This window comes from Hipposideros armiger, unplaced genomic scaffold (assembly GCF_001890085.2).
Source record: "Hipposideros armiger isolate ML-2016 unplaced genomic scaffold, ASM189008v1 scaffold_0, whole genome shotgun sequence".
NCBI lineage: Eukaryota > Metazoa > Chordata > Mammalia > Chiroptera > Hipposideridae > Hipposideros > Hipposideros armiger.
Window position 1 is genome coordinate 4,792,293 of NW_017731350.1, and position 18,066 is coordinate 4,810,358.

Consider the following 18,066-nt stretch of genomic DNA (forward strand, 5'->3'; position numbering starts at 1 on the left):
GGGGGGGGGGCTATAAGTACTTTGGCTTTTTTTTTCCTTTGGAGTTTTTTTCTGTAACAACAAATTTCACTAAGGTACCAATTTGATTAGCTTTTTATGTATCGTATTATCATTCTGTATTTATTTCTCTTTATGAGTACTTCTTCCAGGAATATTTTCAGTTTAGGACTTTTTGTGACAACCTTTCTTAGCTATTACATGCCTGACAATATTTTCATTTTGCTCTTTCATTTTTATTAAAAGTTGGCTGGACACAAAATTCTAGGTCCGGTACTTTAAGACTATTACTTTATCGTCATTTTGCATCTATCATTACTCTTGACATTTGATGTTGGTCTGATTTTCTTTCTTTTGTAGGTGTTCTGTTCTTTTTGGAAGCGTATATAGAGTTTTTTGTTTTTTTGGTTTATGTTAATAAATTTTACTGTATTTTATTTTGCTTTTTTAGCTGAGCCGTCCTGCCACCTGTTGGCAGCTCAGCAGCAGCTCAGCTCAGGCCGGGAATTGAACCAGCGACCCTGTTGCTCAGAGCTTGCACTCTTGAATGAGGTCTTAACCAACTGAGCCACTCAGCCGGCCCAAATTTTACTGTATTTTACACATGGGTTTTTCTTTCTCTTGTTTGGCAATCTTAGATCTTTCAGTCTGCTGTTTTTTATGGTTTTTTTTTTTTTTTTGCTTTTGGTTGTAGTAAACTTATCATTATTTCTTAATCTGAAATTATTGTTTGTTTAAATATTACTTCTCTTTTTCATTTTTTATTTTTGAACTCATTATTCAGAATGTTGGCACCTAGAAAAAGTTTGTCCTTAAACTGATAATGAAGCCAAATGTTTTTTAAGCACTTTTGATGGCATGCTGGAGAAATTTACTGATACCTTGAATGAAGAAGACTTGGTGACTCTTGTAGCCGACTCCTGTTGACCTTTTTGGTGCCCATGCGTTAAGTGGCTTGTCGGGATAAAGCTTTGAAGTTGTTTGATGAAATTCATTTCCTTTACAACTTACACCCTTTACAGTGTTCACACTTATGGTGAGTGTTATAGCTGTGTACTTGATTGTGAAACTTAAGGGAACCTACTTTTCAAAAACCAAACCAAACCCCCGTAGAGAGCTATACCTTCTTAATTCATGACACGTTGTAAGAATTTTAAATGTATGCATAGAAATTGTAGGAGAAGCTTCATTAAGAGATGTGCACAAACGAGAGAAACTGGCAGCACAAATTCATGAGTTGATGGGCGATTTCTGTGTTAAAATTTTGGAAGTAAAATTTTAAATTACAATTTAACTTTCATTTTTTAGTTTTTATTATTCTAATTCAGTCTTCAAATTTATTAGGGGAATTTGAGAATTGAGGGGAAGTGATAGTTGCTCAAGGCCATACAATTATTTAGAAGCAGCAACAGTTCAACTGGAAATGGAAGTGTCTATCTTTAATTCTTTAGTATCTTTAATTGAGTGAATCTGTGTGCCAGACACTAATACAGAGGAGAGTACACAAGACTGTTGACCTCAGCTCTTTGGAAAAATATTTTATTTTTGTTTAAAAATTATGAAATACAATTTTCAAACAATGGGAAAGTGCACAGAAAAAAAAATAAAGGACTTTCCCCTGCTTCCTAATTCTTCCAGTTTGTTTTTCCTGGGATAATCACTGTTAAAGCTGGTATACATCTTTCAAGACCATCGCACACGGACGAGTATGTATGGGTTATTTATATGTATATTTTTGACAGAAATGGAATCATACCCTATATACTATTTATGATAGTTAATTTTTCTAACTTAACTGTGTCGTATACATTTTTAACTATCACTTCTTCTTGATGACTGTCTAATATTTTGTTCTATCATTGCTTATAACTGTTCCCTGTTGGTACAGAGATTCACAGATTGTCTCCATGTTTTTAATATTATAAATAAAATTAAATAATAAATAATAAATAGCAGAAAATGACCTTTCTCTGTAAGGCGAAGTGTAATTACTGGGTGAAAGATACATGTATTTAAAATTTTTATAGGTTTTGCCAAATTGTCCTATAAACAGGCTAAATCATTATGCACTCCACTCTGCGATACTCTCAGCACTAAGTTTTTGTACCCTTTACTGTCCGATTTAAGGAGTTAGGCTTTAATTTTCTTGAAGGAAGGGCAGAGACTGTCTTATCATCAGGTGTATTTAGTATCTAACACAATAATTGGTGCTTAATAAATTCTATTTGTGGAAGGAATGAATCACTGAAGATAATAAATAAACTTAAAGTTACAGTAATCCTTCCAAGCCAAACAAGTATCCTTACTTGAGATTGTATCCACTGACAGGCTGTAGGTGTAATGTTTATAATTTACACTACTTCACCTGGTTCTTCTAACAATCTATGAGGTCACCTGGTTCCTCTAACAATCTTATGAGGTAAATATTGTAGTAGTTTTTGAATTATAGTGGTAGTGCTGCAGTGTAAGACTGGTCCTGTCCAACTCTTTTAAGTCTGGCAGTTTTCAGTATCCACATTGTCATTTTAAGTATGTATTATTTTCAGATTAAAAAAATTATCTACCAGGAAGAAAAATGCATTTTAAATTATAAGACTTTTTATCTTTTTACAATGCCTCTGCTCACTTTTGTATATATTTTACCTTTCCATAGTCTTTCACGGTGATTGTTTAGAAATATTAAACTAGTAAGCCTGCTTGAGGAAAATTTAGGACATTTTGTGTGCTTGAAGTTTTAGTATTTTGTAGAATAATAGTATTGGCCCTAAGTAAATAAGTAGCAGTGTGAGTTTTGTTTTCTGCAGTCATGGTAACTGCTGCCTCTGTGTATTCGTTTTCCAAACGAAAGAAAAAAATTGACTGCACTTCTAAGCTTTCTCATGAAAACAGGAGTACTTATTTTAAAGGTAGAAAAAAAGGCTGTTTTATAAAGGAAATTGGAAAAGATTGATTGTACCTGTATACTTTTGGATCTGACCTGGGGGATAATGTTCCTATTCTGTTTTTCTTGTCTCTTCGAGGATCTTTTTCTCGTCAGTTATCTTACTCTTTAATTTTTATTTTATTTCTCTTCAGTGGTTCCTTTCTTCTATTTACAAGAAACCAGGTTATCTTATCTTTAGAAAAAAAGGAAAACCTTCCCTGACTTCGACTTTGTGATCTCTTTAGATTGTCTTATTTCTTAATTCTGAGATTTTTTTATAGGAGTAACGATGTAGTCATCACCTGTACTTTCTCACTACTGACTCAGTTCTTCACTTATTCCACTCAGTATTTCCCAGATATTGTCCTATCAGAAGTTACAGTGACCTACTAATTACCAGTCTGCAGGTTTATAAGCCTTCCTCATGTTTAATCTTTTTGGAGCAAGTTTCCACTCCCCCTGAGACACTGTTTTTCTCTAGTTTATATGAGATCCTGTCTGCTCATCCCTTGAATGTAGGCATTTTTTAAGGTTTTGATTTCTGCCCTCTTGTTTTTTCATTCTATTACCTATGATTCTTTTTTTTTTTTTACCATTTCATATTGATCTCTAGTCCTCATCTCATTCTTACTCAGAGCTATATTTTCTACAGTCTGATAGAATCTCCCCAGATTTCTGGCTGGAATTCTAAATCTAACTTTCGAAATCAGAATTCAGCCTAACACTTCTCCTTTCAACATCTGTCTGCTTTTCTCCCCCCACATCCCTTAAAAAACAACCACCACTTTTATATCTGCCCTGTTGTCTTAATTTGAATACTGGTATCGCTAATCTCTTAGTTATTTTGCTTTCTGGAATCAATTTCTTATTTTCTACTTTTACAATTCTAGATGAGACATCATCAAGTCTTGAATTAATGTTTTGCTAATTCACTTGTTTCCTTGAACTTCTCATTTTTTAATGCTGTTCTTGGATACATTCTTTTTGTCTTTACATTAAAGTCCAGGTTTTAGATTTCTGACAAATTCTGTTCTGGGCACAAACCTTCCCTGAAAACCAGAGCAATGTAAATTCTCCTCTGATTTCATTATTCTCAAGGCCTTTTGTATAATTTTTCATGATTTGTGGTAGAAGTGTGGCCAGTAATTAACTGATAAGTATGCTTTAAGAGACTTTAAGACTTGAGAAAATGATTTTTGTAAATTGGAAAAATTATCTATTTTAGGAGGTTGGAGTTTAGAGAAAAAAATCACTTAGGTTGGATGACTTATCTTTTTATTGTACTTTTACTTTTTGTAGCATTTGACACTATTGCTATAGCCCTTCTCTTGGAAGTTATCTCATCCTTGAGTCATGTTCCCCTGACATTCTATGTGTTCCATTAATATGTTGTTACTATGTAAAGTACATGTCATTTGTGATGTCTTCCTTCATCTCTACTAGTAGTTATCATTTTTTATTTTTTGCTTTCAGAGAATTGTATACTTCCATTATAGTATTTACTGTAATATGCTATATATCATCATTATGATTGTCAACCCAATAGATTGTGTATTGAGTTCAAATAGGTCTTAATCTATTTTACCATTGCCCCCATGTCTTATGTACACAGTTGGTCCACAATAAATGTTTGTTAAATGAAATTATGCCCTTAGTCAAGATGCCTTTCCTACTCTGGATTGTAGTCACTTTGACATAGATTGCTAAATGACTGTGGGTAGATTGCATAATCTCTCTTAAAATTTTTGGCCTGAAACTGGTAACGCCTTTCCTCAAAGGGTTAGGTTATAATTAACTATTAAAATGCTTTGAAGATGGAAAACTTAAGGTTGAACATATGATTATCCTATTAAAGATGAACTGTTAGCATCAGGTTTGTAGGTAAAAGCTTTCCTAAAGCTTGAAGTTAATAAAATGGTGCTGAAGTAATCATTTTGCACGTATTTACATCTTGCTTATTTGCTTTACTTAAATCCCTTGATTTCTTTGGAGGGAATGATCCTTTTGTAGTGCTATTATGAGGTTTCTGTCTCAGAGCCAAGTCAAGATTGAAATCCTTCCATAATAAGAGAAATGCTATAGTTTAGCACAGCAGTTAGGATGATATGCCTCATATTATACTTAAAACTATTACATGCCAGAGGTTCTCAAACTTCTGTCTGCTAAGAATCATTTGAAGGCCCTTGTTAAAAATATCTCACCTCCAGAGATTCTAGTTTAGCTAGTTATGTTTCTTTAATGAGAAATCCAGGTGATTTCTGATTCAGGTAGTATGTGGGCAACACTTTGAGAGACACTCTGAAAGAAACTGAAAACCAGCGGAATATGAGAGAATGACCAGTAAACATACAAACTGATTTAAATTGATAATCAAAGTTACATAATAACTCAAATTATTTAAAAAATGCCTAGACTTCAGATATTTTACAGTTTTGTCTTTAATGCCATACATACATAGTACTTACTTCCAGAGTATGTGTGTGTGAAACTGCATTACTTACACATGCTCCATGAAAAAAGAGAGCTTGATCAAATGAGTTTGAAATTTTACTTACTGTCTTCCATACTTAAGATTTACACTGCACATTAACATATTAAAAGCTCTTAGAAGTCTTGCAGCAAAAACCTTGGACCTCATTGTTTCCCAAACTTATTTGACTATTAGCCTTTCTTTGTTTTCCGTAATAATTCCTATTAATAATTTATTGAACAAACTTAGGGAAATCTTGTTTTTTTTGCTTGCTATTGTGTAGAATTAAAAAGAAATAGGGTATTTTTAAAATTAAAGAACTTAAAATCTTGCTAGAATCTCAAGACTTGGATATGACACTGAAAAGTGGTAAATATATAATACTAGATTGAATATAATAATGTGCCAAAATATACCATAGAGTTGCAGCTAGTAGAAGGAAAAGGTCAATTTAGATTAGATTCTTCAGATTTCACAGTAGAGATGGGTCTTGAAGGGTGAGTGGTGGGATTTGATTAGAAGGAGTAATGCTGGTTTGGACTGTCCAAATAATAAACTGATATTATAGGTATCAGTTTCCGTGTTCACAAATATGCCTTAGCTTAGAACACATGCCGTTGCTTCCTCAGTGAGTACTTGTTGACTATGTTATATAATAATGCTTTTCAAACCCAAATGTGCCAAGAATCACCTGGGGAATCTTGTCAAAAATGCTTTCTGATTGGGGTGGAGCACATTTAGAGTGAGAAATGTAGTATAATGAGGATAGTTTGGAAGTAGCTAACCAGTTTTTCTTGGGAACTTAAACTAATAAAGTTGTGTATGTTACATAATTGACATGTTTATTATCCTTAATTATAGACACTCTGATGTTTGAATTTCTAATTTTTTCCCCCTTTGTGCCTTTTAATATGAATGTGGTCTTGTGACTGTAAAACTAGCTCATGGTAAATTGTATTAAATCACAAAATTAGAAATTGGTCTTTTTGTGAAAAAATTTTTAGTAAGTGAATTAATTCTACAGGCTAAACTTGGATACCTTTAAACATACATTGCAAGTATTTCTTAGGTTTGTTTACTATGGCTATGTTTTGACTAATTGGTGTAATGTAGTTGTGTTGCTTTATGATCTAGAAATGTGCATTTATGAAATGGATAGTTTTTATATACTTTTCTTAGAATTTGTAGCATAAAGGGTGACCAAACTCAAATATATTTATATGGTAGCATATTGAAAATGATCATATATTCCTTTGAAATACTGATCTATAATGTCAAGTGATAAAGTATTAGCATATGAATTAAATTTTCTCTGAAGAAAAAGTCCTTTCCTCCACTTTCTTCCCCACCTGCGCAGTATACAAGGAATTGTGTGGTGAAGAGGAGAGCTGCTGTGCAGACAGTGACCTTCCTGTAGTCTGAGGACATGCGGCTGGGGAGGGAATAATGGAATGTGATGAATGGAGGTCTCTGGTTGAGAGATTGGTTATCTTAAAAACATTAATTAATTGAAAGAGTAAATAAATAAAGTTTTAAAGATGATGGAAGCCAGGTTTCTCACAGAAGGGCTTACAAACAGAAAAGGGAGTCTAGAAAGAAACTTAAGATGTAGAATTAGAATTAGAAGCATTGGTTTACACACTTTTAAAAAATTATTATTTATGCACAGAAAAAGAAATAGGTATAGATGTGTGTATGTATATATATGGGGGAAGGGTGGGGTGGTGGTGCCAAAAAATGTATATACATTTTAAGAAAGAAAAACTGTATTAAAATTGTAATGCTCAATATATACCTATAACAAAAGATGAACACGTTTGACTTCTGCAATTATAAGAGGTGCTCAAAGTGGTTACCTTCAGTGTTCAGACACTTCTGATTATGGCAAACTACTGCTTGAGCAACGTCGACCAAAGTGTCCACCTGTATACATTTTTTTGGCACCCTCTGCATGTGTGTGAATAATCCATATATGTATATATTTCCTCATATATTCTCTAGCTCTCTCAGCTAAGAGGACTCAATAACAGTGAAACCCCCAGTAATAATGAGTGCATCTATTGCCCAGATCTTGGTTTTAAATACCATCCTTGACAAAAAGAAACCAGGGCCTGTTGGAGAAAGTGCTAATTCTAGGGTCAGGGAAAGAAAGTACAAGATGAGCTTAGAGATTTCTTTTGTGCTAGGAAGTACGAAAATACTCAAAATGATGATGGGGATGTGTCAAAAGGATACAGGAACCACTTTGAAAGGGCTCCCAATGGCCAGATCTTTTGCAAAATAGAGCAGTGGATTATAACCCATAGAATAAAATAGGAATCCATAAATGCATGTTGATATAAATAAATGAGTAAGTGAATTGGGCAAAAGAGGGAAGGGAAATCTCTTTAAAGTAGAATGCCAATTTAAAAAATGTAGACAGAAAGATGCGATTAGATAATCACTGTCATAATGGTATTGGCTAAAGGCAAGAGTAGTCAATGAATGCTAAAGCTGGTGGGTGGAGGTTTGGTGAGGAACAGGATATTGGTGAATTATCAGAATAATTCCACATAATCTTAATCAAACTCAAAGGGAAAAATGGACTTTACAGTGGAGAAGCCTGGCCAACACCACTTGACCAGGTGATCGAGGAGATAATGATGGGTAAGTAAGTATAGTATGCATAGTATCATTTCTGTATATTTATTCCAAGAATGTATGGCCTAAATCTGGTTATGAGGAACATCTAATAGACCCAGATTGAAGTTCATCCTAGAGAATAAAAGGCTACTCTTTATAAAAGTCAAGGGCAGGAAATATGGGGAAAGACTAAAAGACCTGTTCCAAATTGAAGAAGACAAAGGAGGTATGATAATTAAATACAATATGTGTTCCTCGATAGGATCCTGAACCAGAAAGAAAAGAGAGACACTGTTGGGACATTTGATAAAATTTGAATGTGTCTGTGGATTGGCTCTGTTATATCAATGTCGATTTCCTGATTCGGAGGGTTGTATGATGCTAATGTAGCAGTGTCCTTGTTTTGGGAAGTACACACAGGAGTATTTAGGAGAGGAATAAGGAATCATGTCATAAAAAAAATACACCTTTTCTGTAGGCTTGAGACTATTTTAAAATACGAACAAGACTAAACATACTTTTCCGATTATAAATTTCATCTTTTGAACTCTCGTTTGTGTATTTACAGATTATTATATTTTGCTACACTTGTAGAGTGATTCAGTAAAATTTATTGGTTGAGTATATACTGTACTTTATTCAAGAATTTAAGTATATGTGTTTTAATGTGAATAATAAATACGTTTTTAACTTTATCTTTCAGAAATCTGAGGTTGATGGTAGTTTAAGTGATAGCCACGTGTCTCCTCCAGCCAAACGCACTTTGAAACAACCTGATTCTGTTTGCAAAGACAAATCAAAATCACGAAGTACTGGTCAGCGAGAGGAATGGAACATATCAACTGGACAGGCCAGGTAAGAAGTGAAAACTCATTGATTGTGTTTTCATGAATTATTTGATGTGATTCAGGGCTGATATTAGTGCTAATTTTCTTTCTTAAATTATAAATCTAGTCTCTGGAAATACTTATAAGTTGTATTAAACTTAATTTATAATTTCTGTATATAACTTTATTTTCTCTAAATATGCCATAAAGTATATTTGTTTTATAAAAATATGTAGTATGTAACAAAAACATTACTAAAACAATATGGATTTGATAGGTCTTAAATATGTGTACATGGTTATAGTTCTGAAAATTTAAATAAAACCATATGGTTACAGTTATTTTTTACTTGAAAATAGGTAAAATCTCCCCTTTCTAAAATTATTAAATATTCCACTTGAATTTGACATACTAAAACATATAAAATCAAATTAATTTTTAAAGAAATCTCTTTATGTATATGCTTATTTTCAACTTAAATTGGCTTTGTGTCTGATTCAGTATGTAGAGGAAAACTTAATTTTACTCACCAAAGTAATGGTGATAATTTAATGTAGATAGGATAAACACACACACACACACACACACACACACACACACACACACACACACATACACACACGATTTAAACTTTGAACTCAGAATCTTTAGCCTCTCTTCAAAGTCTTTGAAACCGAAGTGCTGATGATGTGCTGACTGCAAACAAAAGTAAAAAGGAATCTTTTGGTTTCTTTCCTCTTTGAAGTATTTAAAAATGTTTTGATTTTATATATATGTAAATTCTGGATGGTTACTTTTTGATGAAAAAATCTTTGGAGTTATATTAACTTTAACAGGTAGTGTACCTTTACTAGTCCCTAAAGAGTCTGTACCTATTTCAGTATGTTTTAGAAAAGCTATCACTTTATTTAAAATTTGTTCTCTTTCTTTCTTTTTGTTTATAAAAATGAAAAGAAAAATTCAATTACAGTTGACTTTCAATCTTGTATTAGTTTCAGGTGTAAAGCATAGTAGTATTTTAAATTTTTTATTTTGCATAGCCTGGGAGATAAGTAGAAAAATACAGGAATCATAGTCTGTTGATTTTTTTATTTTTTTTTATTTCCTTTCTCATACTCATTCATATGTGAGATAAAACAGATCCCGATCACCATAATGACATTTCTTAAGATGAGTACTGCCCTTTAATTACACTTCTAGACTTGATCTACCTGTTATAATCTGTGTCCTGTATTTATTTAATGAGTGAATCAGACTTCTTTTTCTAGATACATGTTTTTTAAAAAGTTCTTTTGGTGTTAAAGTTTGACTTTTAACTGTAAGATAATTTTAACAGTTTAATTCAAGTATCAGTATGTAATACACTAGATTTCCCACATCTTATCCACTCAGGAAGTCTTTGTGTAAATTGATATCTTTCATATAAAAAGTCCTCAAAAGTTTTTTGGGGGAGAAAGGTAATTTTGCTTTCTTTTAGGCATACCTTACTTAGACTGTGATACTCCTTTTAATAACATACTAAATACACTTTGAATAAAAGGCTTAAGAAATAATGAATGCTAACAAAATATACTGTTTCTGTTTTGGCAAAAGAATAATGTTTAGCAGTTCACAGTTTGAATTTTTTTTTTTTTTTAAGATTTTTATTGGGGAATTGGGGGGATGGGAACAGCGCTGGGGAATTGGGGAAAGGGGAACAGACAAGTTGCTGTCCTTTTGTTCTTCAGTCTAGTTGTGGAGGACGATGCTTCACTGGCCCAAGTTGGCACCATCATTGTGCTCTTCCCGGGCGAGGCAGATCAGTCGCAGGCTTCTGGACGGCTGCTCACTGCAGCTGCTGGCCACTCACGCTGGCTGCTGGCTACACATGGTAACCCATGGCAACCCACTGCCACAGGGGCTGCAGCCTACGCTGTTGCCAGCAACTCACGGCAGCCCAGCTCCAGGTTGAGCTGTTGTTCAGCATCTTAGCTGTGGAGGGCAGTGTCACTGGCCCTCATATGTGGGATCCGAACCAGGGCCCTCTGGCGTCCGAAGCCAGTTCTTAACCATTGTGCCACTCGGCTGGCCCTTAAATTTTTTGAAATTTTTTGAGTTAAACTTTCATCTAGGAATGTTAAGTGGCATACTGTTAGAATCTTTTGGTGTTTCGTGTGACTTGAAAAGAAAATGACATTTGACCTATTAGATTCAACAGAATTGAATTTTAAGCAAAACTTGTAGTTAAATATATTTTAGAATTTGTGGTAACATAAATGCAAAAATCAGAATTTATTTGAAGGCTTGTTTGTTTTTATGTCATGAGCCTGAGAATCCTGATTCCTTTATTTTATCTAAGGTCTTATGAACATTGAAGATAAAATTATTGAATTTCTTACACAAAAATAATTTCTTGCGAATATAACTAATTTGGAGGAAAATTGAATATAGATAAGAATTACTATTAGCTATGAAAAATAACGAAACCTAAAGGACTTTGTAAAGACCACTAAATTCTTTAAAGAAATTACTGTTGATTGGTAAAACAACTTTACTTTTTAGAGATTGGTAATTGGATGAAGAGAGGTAAAAGTGAAACTAGAATTTCTAAATCTTCATAAATGATTTGAGATAGATTGAGTTTTCTTTTGGGGGGAAATCTGGGCTTATGTATTTGAAGGCCCAAGTTTATCAGTGTAATTATGATTGATAATTTTTTGTAAAATGAGGGTTTTTTTGGTCAGAAATCTTTGCTGTATATTCTTTATCTTATATGTAGAAACCCTAAAATATACTTGCTAACCTAGAGAGATGTTTTAGCATACAAATATTTTGAGTACAGAATCTCATTTTATGTACTTTTGTCAGTTGACATTTATTTAGCCACTAGACATTTATTTAACTTGGAGGTCATGTGTGTGTGGTGGTGTTGGTGACAACCTGGAAAGTGTGGCATGCACTTGATGTCTAGAATAATAGAGGTATACTCTAAGATACAGACAAAATTAAATCTTTGATAAGACAAACTGTACACTTAAATGTATTATGAGTGAAAAATTCATTTTGTGGTCAGATGATGAAGGGAACGGTGAGGTTAGGTAGAAATATAACCACCTATGTCAGACAGTTGAGGCACATTGGAACTAAAAGGTGATAGTGCTTAAGGTCTTCCAAACGGAGGCTTTTGCTGAACTGAGGTTTAAAACCCTTATAAATCACTAAATGCCTTAGTTTTCATGGGAAAGGGAGGATAAGTAATGATTTTTAAGTCTGGTATTGTATTGGTAGTATGCTCCAGATAATTAAAGGTATAGAAAATTCAAATGTAGTAATCATCTAATATGAAGTGATACTGTCTCCATTTAAAAAGTTTAGGAAACAGAGATATAGGGAAAGATCTCCGACCCAACTCTCCTTTTTAAAAATAAACAAAGGAGACTATAATCGTAAAGGATTTATTGGAGGATTCATTTAAGCAGTGAACCCACCTAGTTACATTTTAAATGATTAACTTTTGGAAACATTGATTCAAGAGACAGACACGTATAGTGTTGTGGAGGCAGGCCAACTCATAAAATCCCAGTATTCTCTCTTTATATACCAGTATTTAATATTGTCCCCTTTTAAAAAATTTCTCATTTTTTAATAAAGAGAAATGGTAATGGTAAAATGATGACAATCTGTGATTGTAAGGTAATTAGATTGATTGAAGAACATGTTCCCCCCCACTCCCCCATCCCCCCATAAAACAGATCTTTCATTAGCAAAGAAATGCAAGCCAAGTAAACGTTGTCTTCTTCAGAGGGACAATTGTGCTTTTTTCCCCAGTGATGTTGCTATTGCTCAGAAAAGTTTTAGATTTCTTTTATAGAATGATTTTAGGGTTAGCATCTTATTCTTTTGACTAATTTAACTATGCACAATTTCAACCATTTGGTTTTGCATACAGCTAAAATTCATTTGGAACCAAGGCTTATGAATAAATTGACCAAACTGAGTTAATGTTATGTTGGATTCAAAGCCAAAGTATATTTAAGAAGTTATAAAATTGATTTTTCTATGTGGTTTTAAGTGGATTGTGAGATTGATTCTAGAGACTTCCACATGTATAATCTTCTAGGGAATATCTTGTTAATATGTCAGTTTCATACTTTGTAATCAAATCCATATGTCGGGAGAATTGTGTGCTTGGTATACAAAGGTGCTAAAAATGAAGTACTTTACAAGAGGTGGTGTATATTACAAGTAAGTTTTGTTTTCTGGGGGAAAGGAGGGCTGGAGGTTTTGTTTTTTTGACAATGTGAAGACACTTAATTGTTTTTGTTCATATCTTTTAGCCATCCTAGCTGTGACCTTTATTAGGCAGGAGTATTTATAATTAAAAGTTATAACATTTAACATAATTTAATATGAACAGTGCCGGAATAACCAAGAACATTAGAATATTTTAGTTAAAAAAAGTGTGCAAACCACATAGATAGTAGAAGACATTCATATATATTTACTATTTTCTGATTGTCTCCCCTTGTTTTTTTTATCTTCGAAAATAACGATTGTTGAGTTTTTCAAAAATATCCTAGTAAGTTTATGCTGACAGCTTTTTCATTATATAACAATTTAGTTCTGAACTTTTTAATTATAGTAAGGTGTGTGTTGACTTTTTTCTTAGGTCTCCATGTTTTGATGACCATTTAAGTATCTCTTCTTTAACATTTCTCTTCCTTCATCCAAAAGGGAGACCTGTGCGATGAGAAATTAGCTAAGTTTTCATTGTCAGTTTAGAATGTGTAATAAAATATTTGAAGAAATTATTAAATGGTATTGGTGGTTCAAGTACTTTTTTCTTCCTTCAAATTATTGTTTGAATAAATTTGTCATTGTTTCAATTTTATTTTGTCAACTAAAACCAGTAGTAAATGTCTGTGACCATTGCTACTTATGGCATGAGTTAATTTATGGTAAGTGAGGTTTAAACCTTTTCATTGGATTTTAACTTAGAGTTGAAGAGGAAGTAAGTTCTATTAAAACTTTTCTTGAAGTAATAAAATGACTGTATTTTATTCATTGGTATGTTATCAATCTTAGAGTAAAATAATGTCTTTACTTTTAAAAATAATAATACTATATTACTGACATTTAAAATGTTGATGTGTTTGCATATTAAATATAATTGTGTTCTAGGTTAACTTCTCAGCCTGGTGCTACATTACCAAACGGACATAGTAGCTTATGTGAGTATTCTGTTATGAAACTGGTTCGTATTGAAATTCTTATAATGTCGTTCGAGTTAAACGTAAAGTGGGGTAAAATAGAGTGATATGCTAGTATGCTCAGCATATAGTTGGAAATGACTGGATTACAGTCATAGTAAATATGTATGTAATTGTTAAATGTTGAGAAATCAGTACAACAGAAATAATTTAAATTATTATTACAAATTGTAAACATTTATAGAAAGTTTAGATTATTGGATGTTAAAACCATTTAAGAGGTCATATTAAACTTTTGGTAGTCTTTTAAAAGTAACTTTTTGATTTTTTTTTTTCTTTTTATACTCTGTACTTTGAAATGGAAATATCTCTCTTCTTATAGCCCTTCGAAGCCATCCCCTTAGAGGGGAAAAGAAGGGAGATGGAGACCTTTCTTGTATAAATGGTGACATGGAAGTCAGGAAAAGTTGTCGTTCCAGGAAAAACAGATTTGAAAGCGTGAACCAGAGTTTGTTATTTGATCAACTGGTAAATAGGTATGAATGCTTATGCAGTAAGCAGTTGGATTTAATTACTTGATTTTTAAGCTAGTTATGTTTTAAAAAATAACTTAAGCACTGACTTAGCAATAAATACAATTATTTTATAACTTAATTTGAATTAACAGTGGTTAGTAGTGATTGTCAGTTTCCAGTTAGTTTACTAGATTTAGTAGAATTTGTGTAAATTTTTCTCATCCTTTTTAAACTCTTGTGCCTAGTTAGATACTATAAAAAGTAATTTGTTCTGTCTTCACTACTATAGTCATTTAGTGTTTTCTCATTTAACATTTGTATTTTTGACAATTTTCAAACAAATTTCCATTATTGATATATAATAAGTATAGTTTTGCTTATTTAAGATTTTGAATTGAAGGTCTTTTGAGACTGGCTGTATGGGATGTAGCTAGTGAGTGAGCCTAGTTGACTACTTAGCATCTACATGCAACGAAACGTTATTCTTCTCAGATAATAGATTATCCAATGTAGTCTTTGCAAAGGCCTCCCTAGAGAAGGGAGGTCAGTATAATCCCTATTGGCAGGAGAGGAAATTATATTCTATAGTGGCAAAGTCAAATTTGAGTATTAGTTATTATTTGTTAAGTACTTAGGTCAGTATTTGGACACATGTAAGTGCTAAGTGTGTTTAAAAGATAAAATATGCTAATATCAGCATCTGTTTTGGGGATATCAGTGTTTTTTAATTTTTAAAATACCTGTTCAGTTACCTTATTGCCTTTAAACTTTTTTACAAATCCTTCATCCTGTATAGTTCTTCACATCATCTTCAAATATGACGATTAAATTATTTTTTTTCCAGTGCCTTGGATCTTGTAGTCAATTATTTGTAGTAGCGTTATGTATTTAGACATTTGGAGCCTTATAAACAAAAGTCTTCTATTTTGTAAGTTTTGCTTTAATAAATATATTAAGGTAGAATGTTTTGGTTCCATCTTTTTGAGGGGCATTATCTTCTGATGGATACCAATTCAGAAAGAGATATTTGGGATGTTACATACAGTTACATTATCAGAAATAATTTAATTATGCTTTGATGAAGACTTCTTTTACGTGTATGGCACAGTGTATGGTTCCATAATTGTCTAAACGCTGGTTTTATTATATGATTGTAGTACTGCCGAAGCTGTACTACAAGAAATGGACAATATTAACATCAGACGGAATCGTCGATCAGGAGAAGTAGAACGACTTCGAATGTGGACAGATACAGAATTTGTGAGTATATTACCTTTAACAACCTTTGCAACTTTTTATTTTGATTGAGGAATAAAAAGGAATAGTGAACAGCATTTGGATTTTCTTGAATTAAAAGAATTGTTCCTTCTTTGTTTCCAATTTAGCTTGGGATTTTACTGTTTTCTTTCTTCTTTTATCCATACTCTACTTGCCACAATATTCCCCAAAAGATCCTCCACACTTTTGCCAGAAGAGTCATCTGAAGTACAGTTTTTATTCTGTAACTTTTATGGTCTGACCTTTAATGGCTTTTTATTGTGTACTGAATTAAAAACACTTTGGCCTTCATAATCTGGTTTCAACGTTAACTTCTCATACCCCATTGTCCAAATACAAACAAATCATTCTTGTTCCCCTATCTTTTACCCCTCTTAACACTTCTGGTTAGGGACTGATGTAACCCTACCTTTGTTTCAAGGTTCGTTTCACATGTTGCCTCTCTTCCCAGCCCTTACCAAGAGGAGGGTCGTCTCTTTAAATTCTACCTTGGGCCTTTCTATATGGCATTTAACTTGTTTTACTTTCTTTTATAGGTACCTGTGACTTATTCTATACTAGCCTGTTAATTTGTTTGAGGGAGAAAGTATGTCCATAGCATTATAGTTTTCAATTTAAAAAATTTTTAATTTTTATTTATTCTCTTGTCCCTTACATTTACTGAATTCTGGAAGCTCCATTTTTATGAACCTGTGCCTTGCAAATAGGTGCTCAGTAAATTTTATTGAGTGAACATGTTCCATTGGGTTATAAGATTTATAGCCGGGAACAAATTCCATGTTAATATTTGACAGATTTCTTTCTTTAAAAGGAAAACATGGATATGTATTCAAGAGTGAAAAGGCGAAGAAAGTCACTGAGAAGAAATAGTTATGGGATACAAAACCACCATGAAGTCTCTACAGAGGGCGAAGAAGAAGGTTTGTAAAGCACCCTATGAAATAAATATTAGAAAGCTCAGATGGAAGGAAAGAAAAAATACAAATAATATATATGTAATAGTGCCTGGGTAGGTGACTTTTTGGCTGTAAAGGTCTATATTTTGTATAATTTGGAATAATTTTTATTAGACTGGCATTCTGAGTTTTTGTTTCCTGGATTTGGAAAAATGCCCTTACTGTACGTTGTACATTGTTATATAATGTATCTTATTAGCTATTGGTAGTCCTTAAGTGACCTAATCTGGTGTGGCATTTGCCCTGGGCTGATTTGCTTGTTAGGTAAGGCTTTTTCGTATTTAGGTACCTTCTAACTGGAAGCCTCTATCCATAGTCACTTTCTATCCATAGCCTCTAAAACTCTGATTATTTGGGTTCCAAAGTTAGTATGGATTGAGGATAAAATGGTGAAGTTTAGAGAAAGAGGGACTGCTAGTACTAGTGGAGGGGGCTGTACTGTTTTTTTCAGAGGTATCTATGGGTTCTGGACTAACGAATGCAAAATGAATTTGTAGGGCTGGAGCTGGGAACATGATGAAAGCACATTTGCCCCAAGGATTATAAATGAATGACCAATACATCTATAGGACTTAATTCTGTAGGAGTTAATCTTTATTGAAATGGATTTTCAAGAAGACTTGGTATATTGTAAATACAGGGTACTTATATTTTACTAGGAAGTCTTACTGGTTCACACTGTTCATGGAGCTTAGATTGAGAAGATTGGGTTCATTTCTCATATTCTGTAATTACTATGTTATTAGCAAGTTTTAAAGAGTTGATATTTCTAATGAAAGTACTTTATTGAGCGAATATTATTGTTGTTACAGCTAGAACCTCTATATTGCTTCCTTTGGAGAAAATCAGTATAGGTGAGACAGATTTATAATGTGACTTTTGCCTTTTCATTAACTGAACACCTTTATAGGGTTTCCAAAGTAGATTTGCCACATACAGAATTTCTTCCCATAGTAAATAGTATGTTACTTTGCAGACATTTTTCAAAAAGTAATTTTTTTGAAGGTTTAAGGAAATTTATTTGGATACAAGTAATTTATACTGTTATTTAGATAAGTAATATTATATTTGCTGGTTTTCTCTATCACCTAATAATACAAAATTTAAAAACTTAGAATAAACTTTCAGATGTCATGAGTAAAATGTAAAATCCTTTGCATTTTAAAGATTTTTTTTATTTTATTTTATTGGGTAATTGGGGGGATGGGAACAGTACTGGGGAATTAGGGGAAGGGGAACAGACAAGTTGCTGTCGTTTTGTTCTTCAATCTAGTTGTGGAGGACGCTGC

General features: G+C 32.8%; 1 protein-coding gene across 3 annotated transcripts in view; it reads left to right on the forward strand.

Moving 5' to 3' along the window:
- The window catches only part of ATAD2B (ATPase family AAA domain containing 2B), a 116,780-nt gene that overhangs the window by 8,724 nt on the left and 89,990 nt on the right, over positions 1 to 18,066 (forward strand). For all 3 annotated transcript variants that reach the window (XM_019651162.1, XM_019651214.1, XM_019651284.1), the window contains exons 2-6: positions 8,716 to 8,867; positions 14,000 to 14,049; positions 14,411 to 14,564; positions 15,701 to 15,803; positions 16,633 to 16,741. In XM_019651162.1, coding sequence (XP_019506707.1) covers positions 8,716 to 8,867; positions 14,000 to 14,049; positions 14,411 to 14,564; positions 15,701 to 15,803; positions 16,633 to 16,741 — 568 coding nt within the window. The remainder of the gene's footprint in view (positions 1 to 8,715; positions 8,868 to 13,999; positions 14,050 to 14,410; positions 14,565 to 15,700; positions 15,804 to 16,632; positions 16,742 to 18,066) is intronic.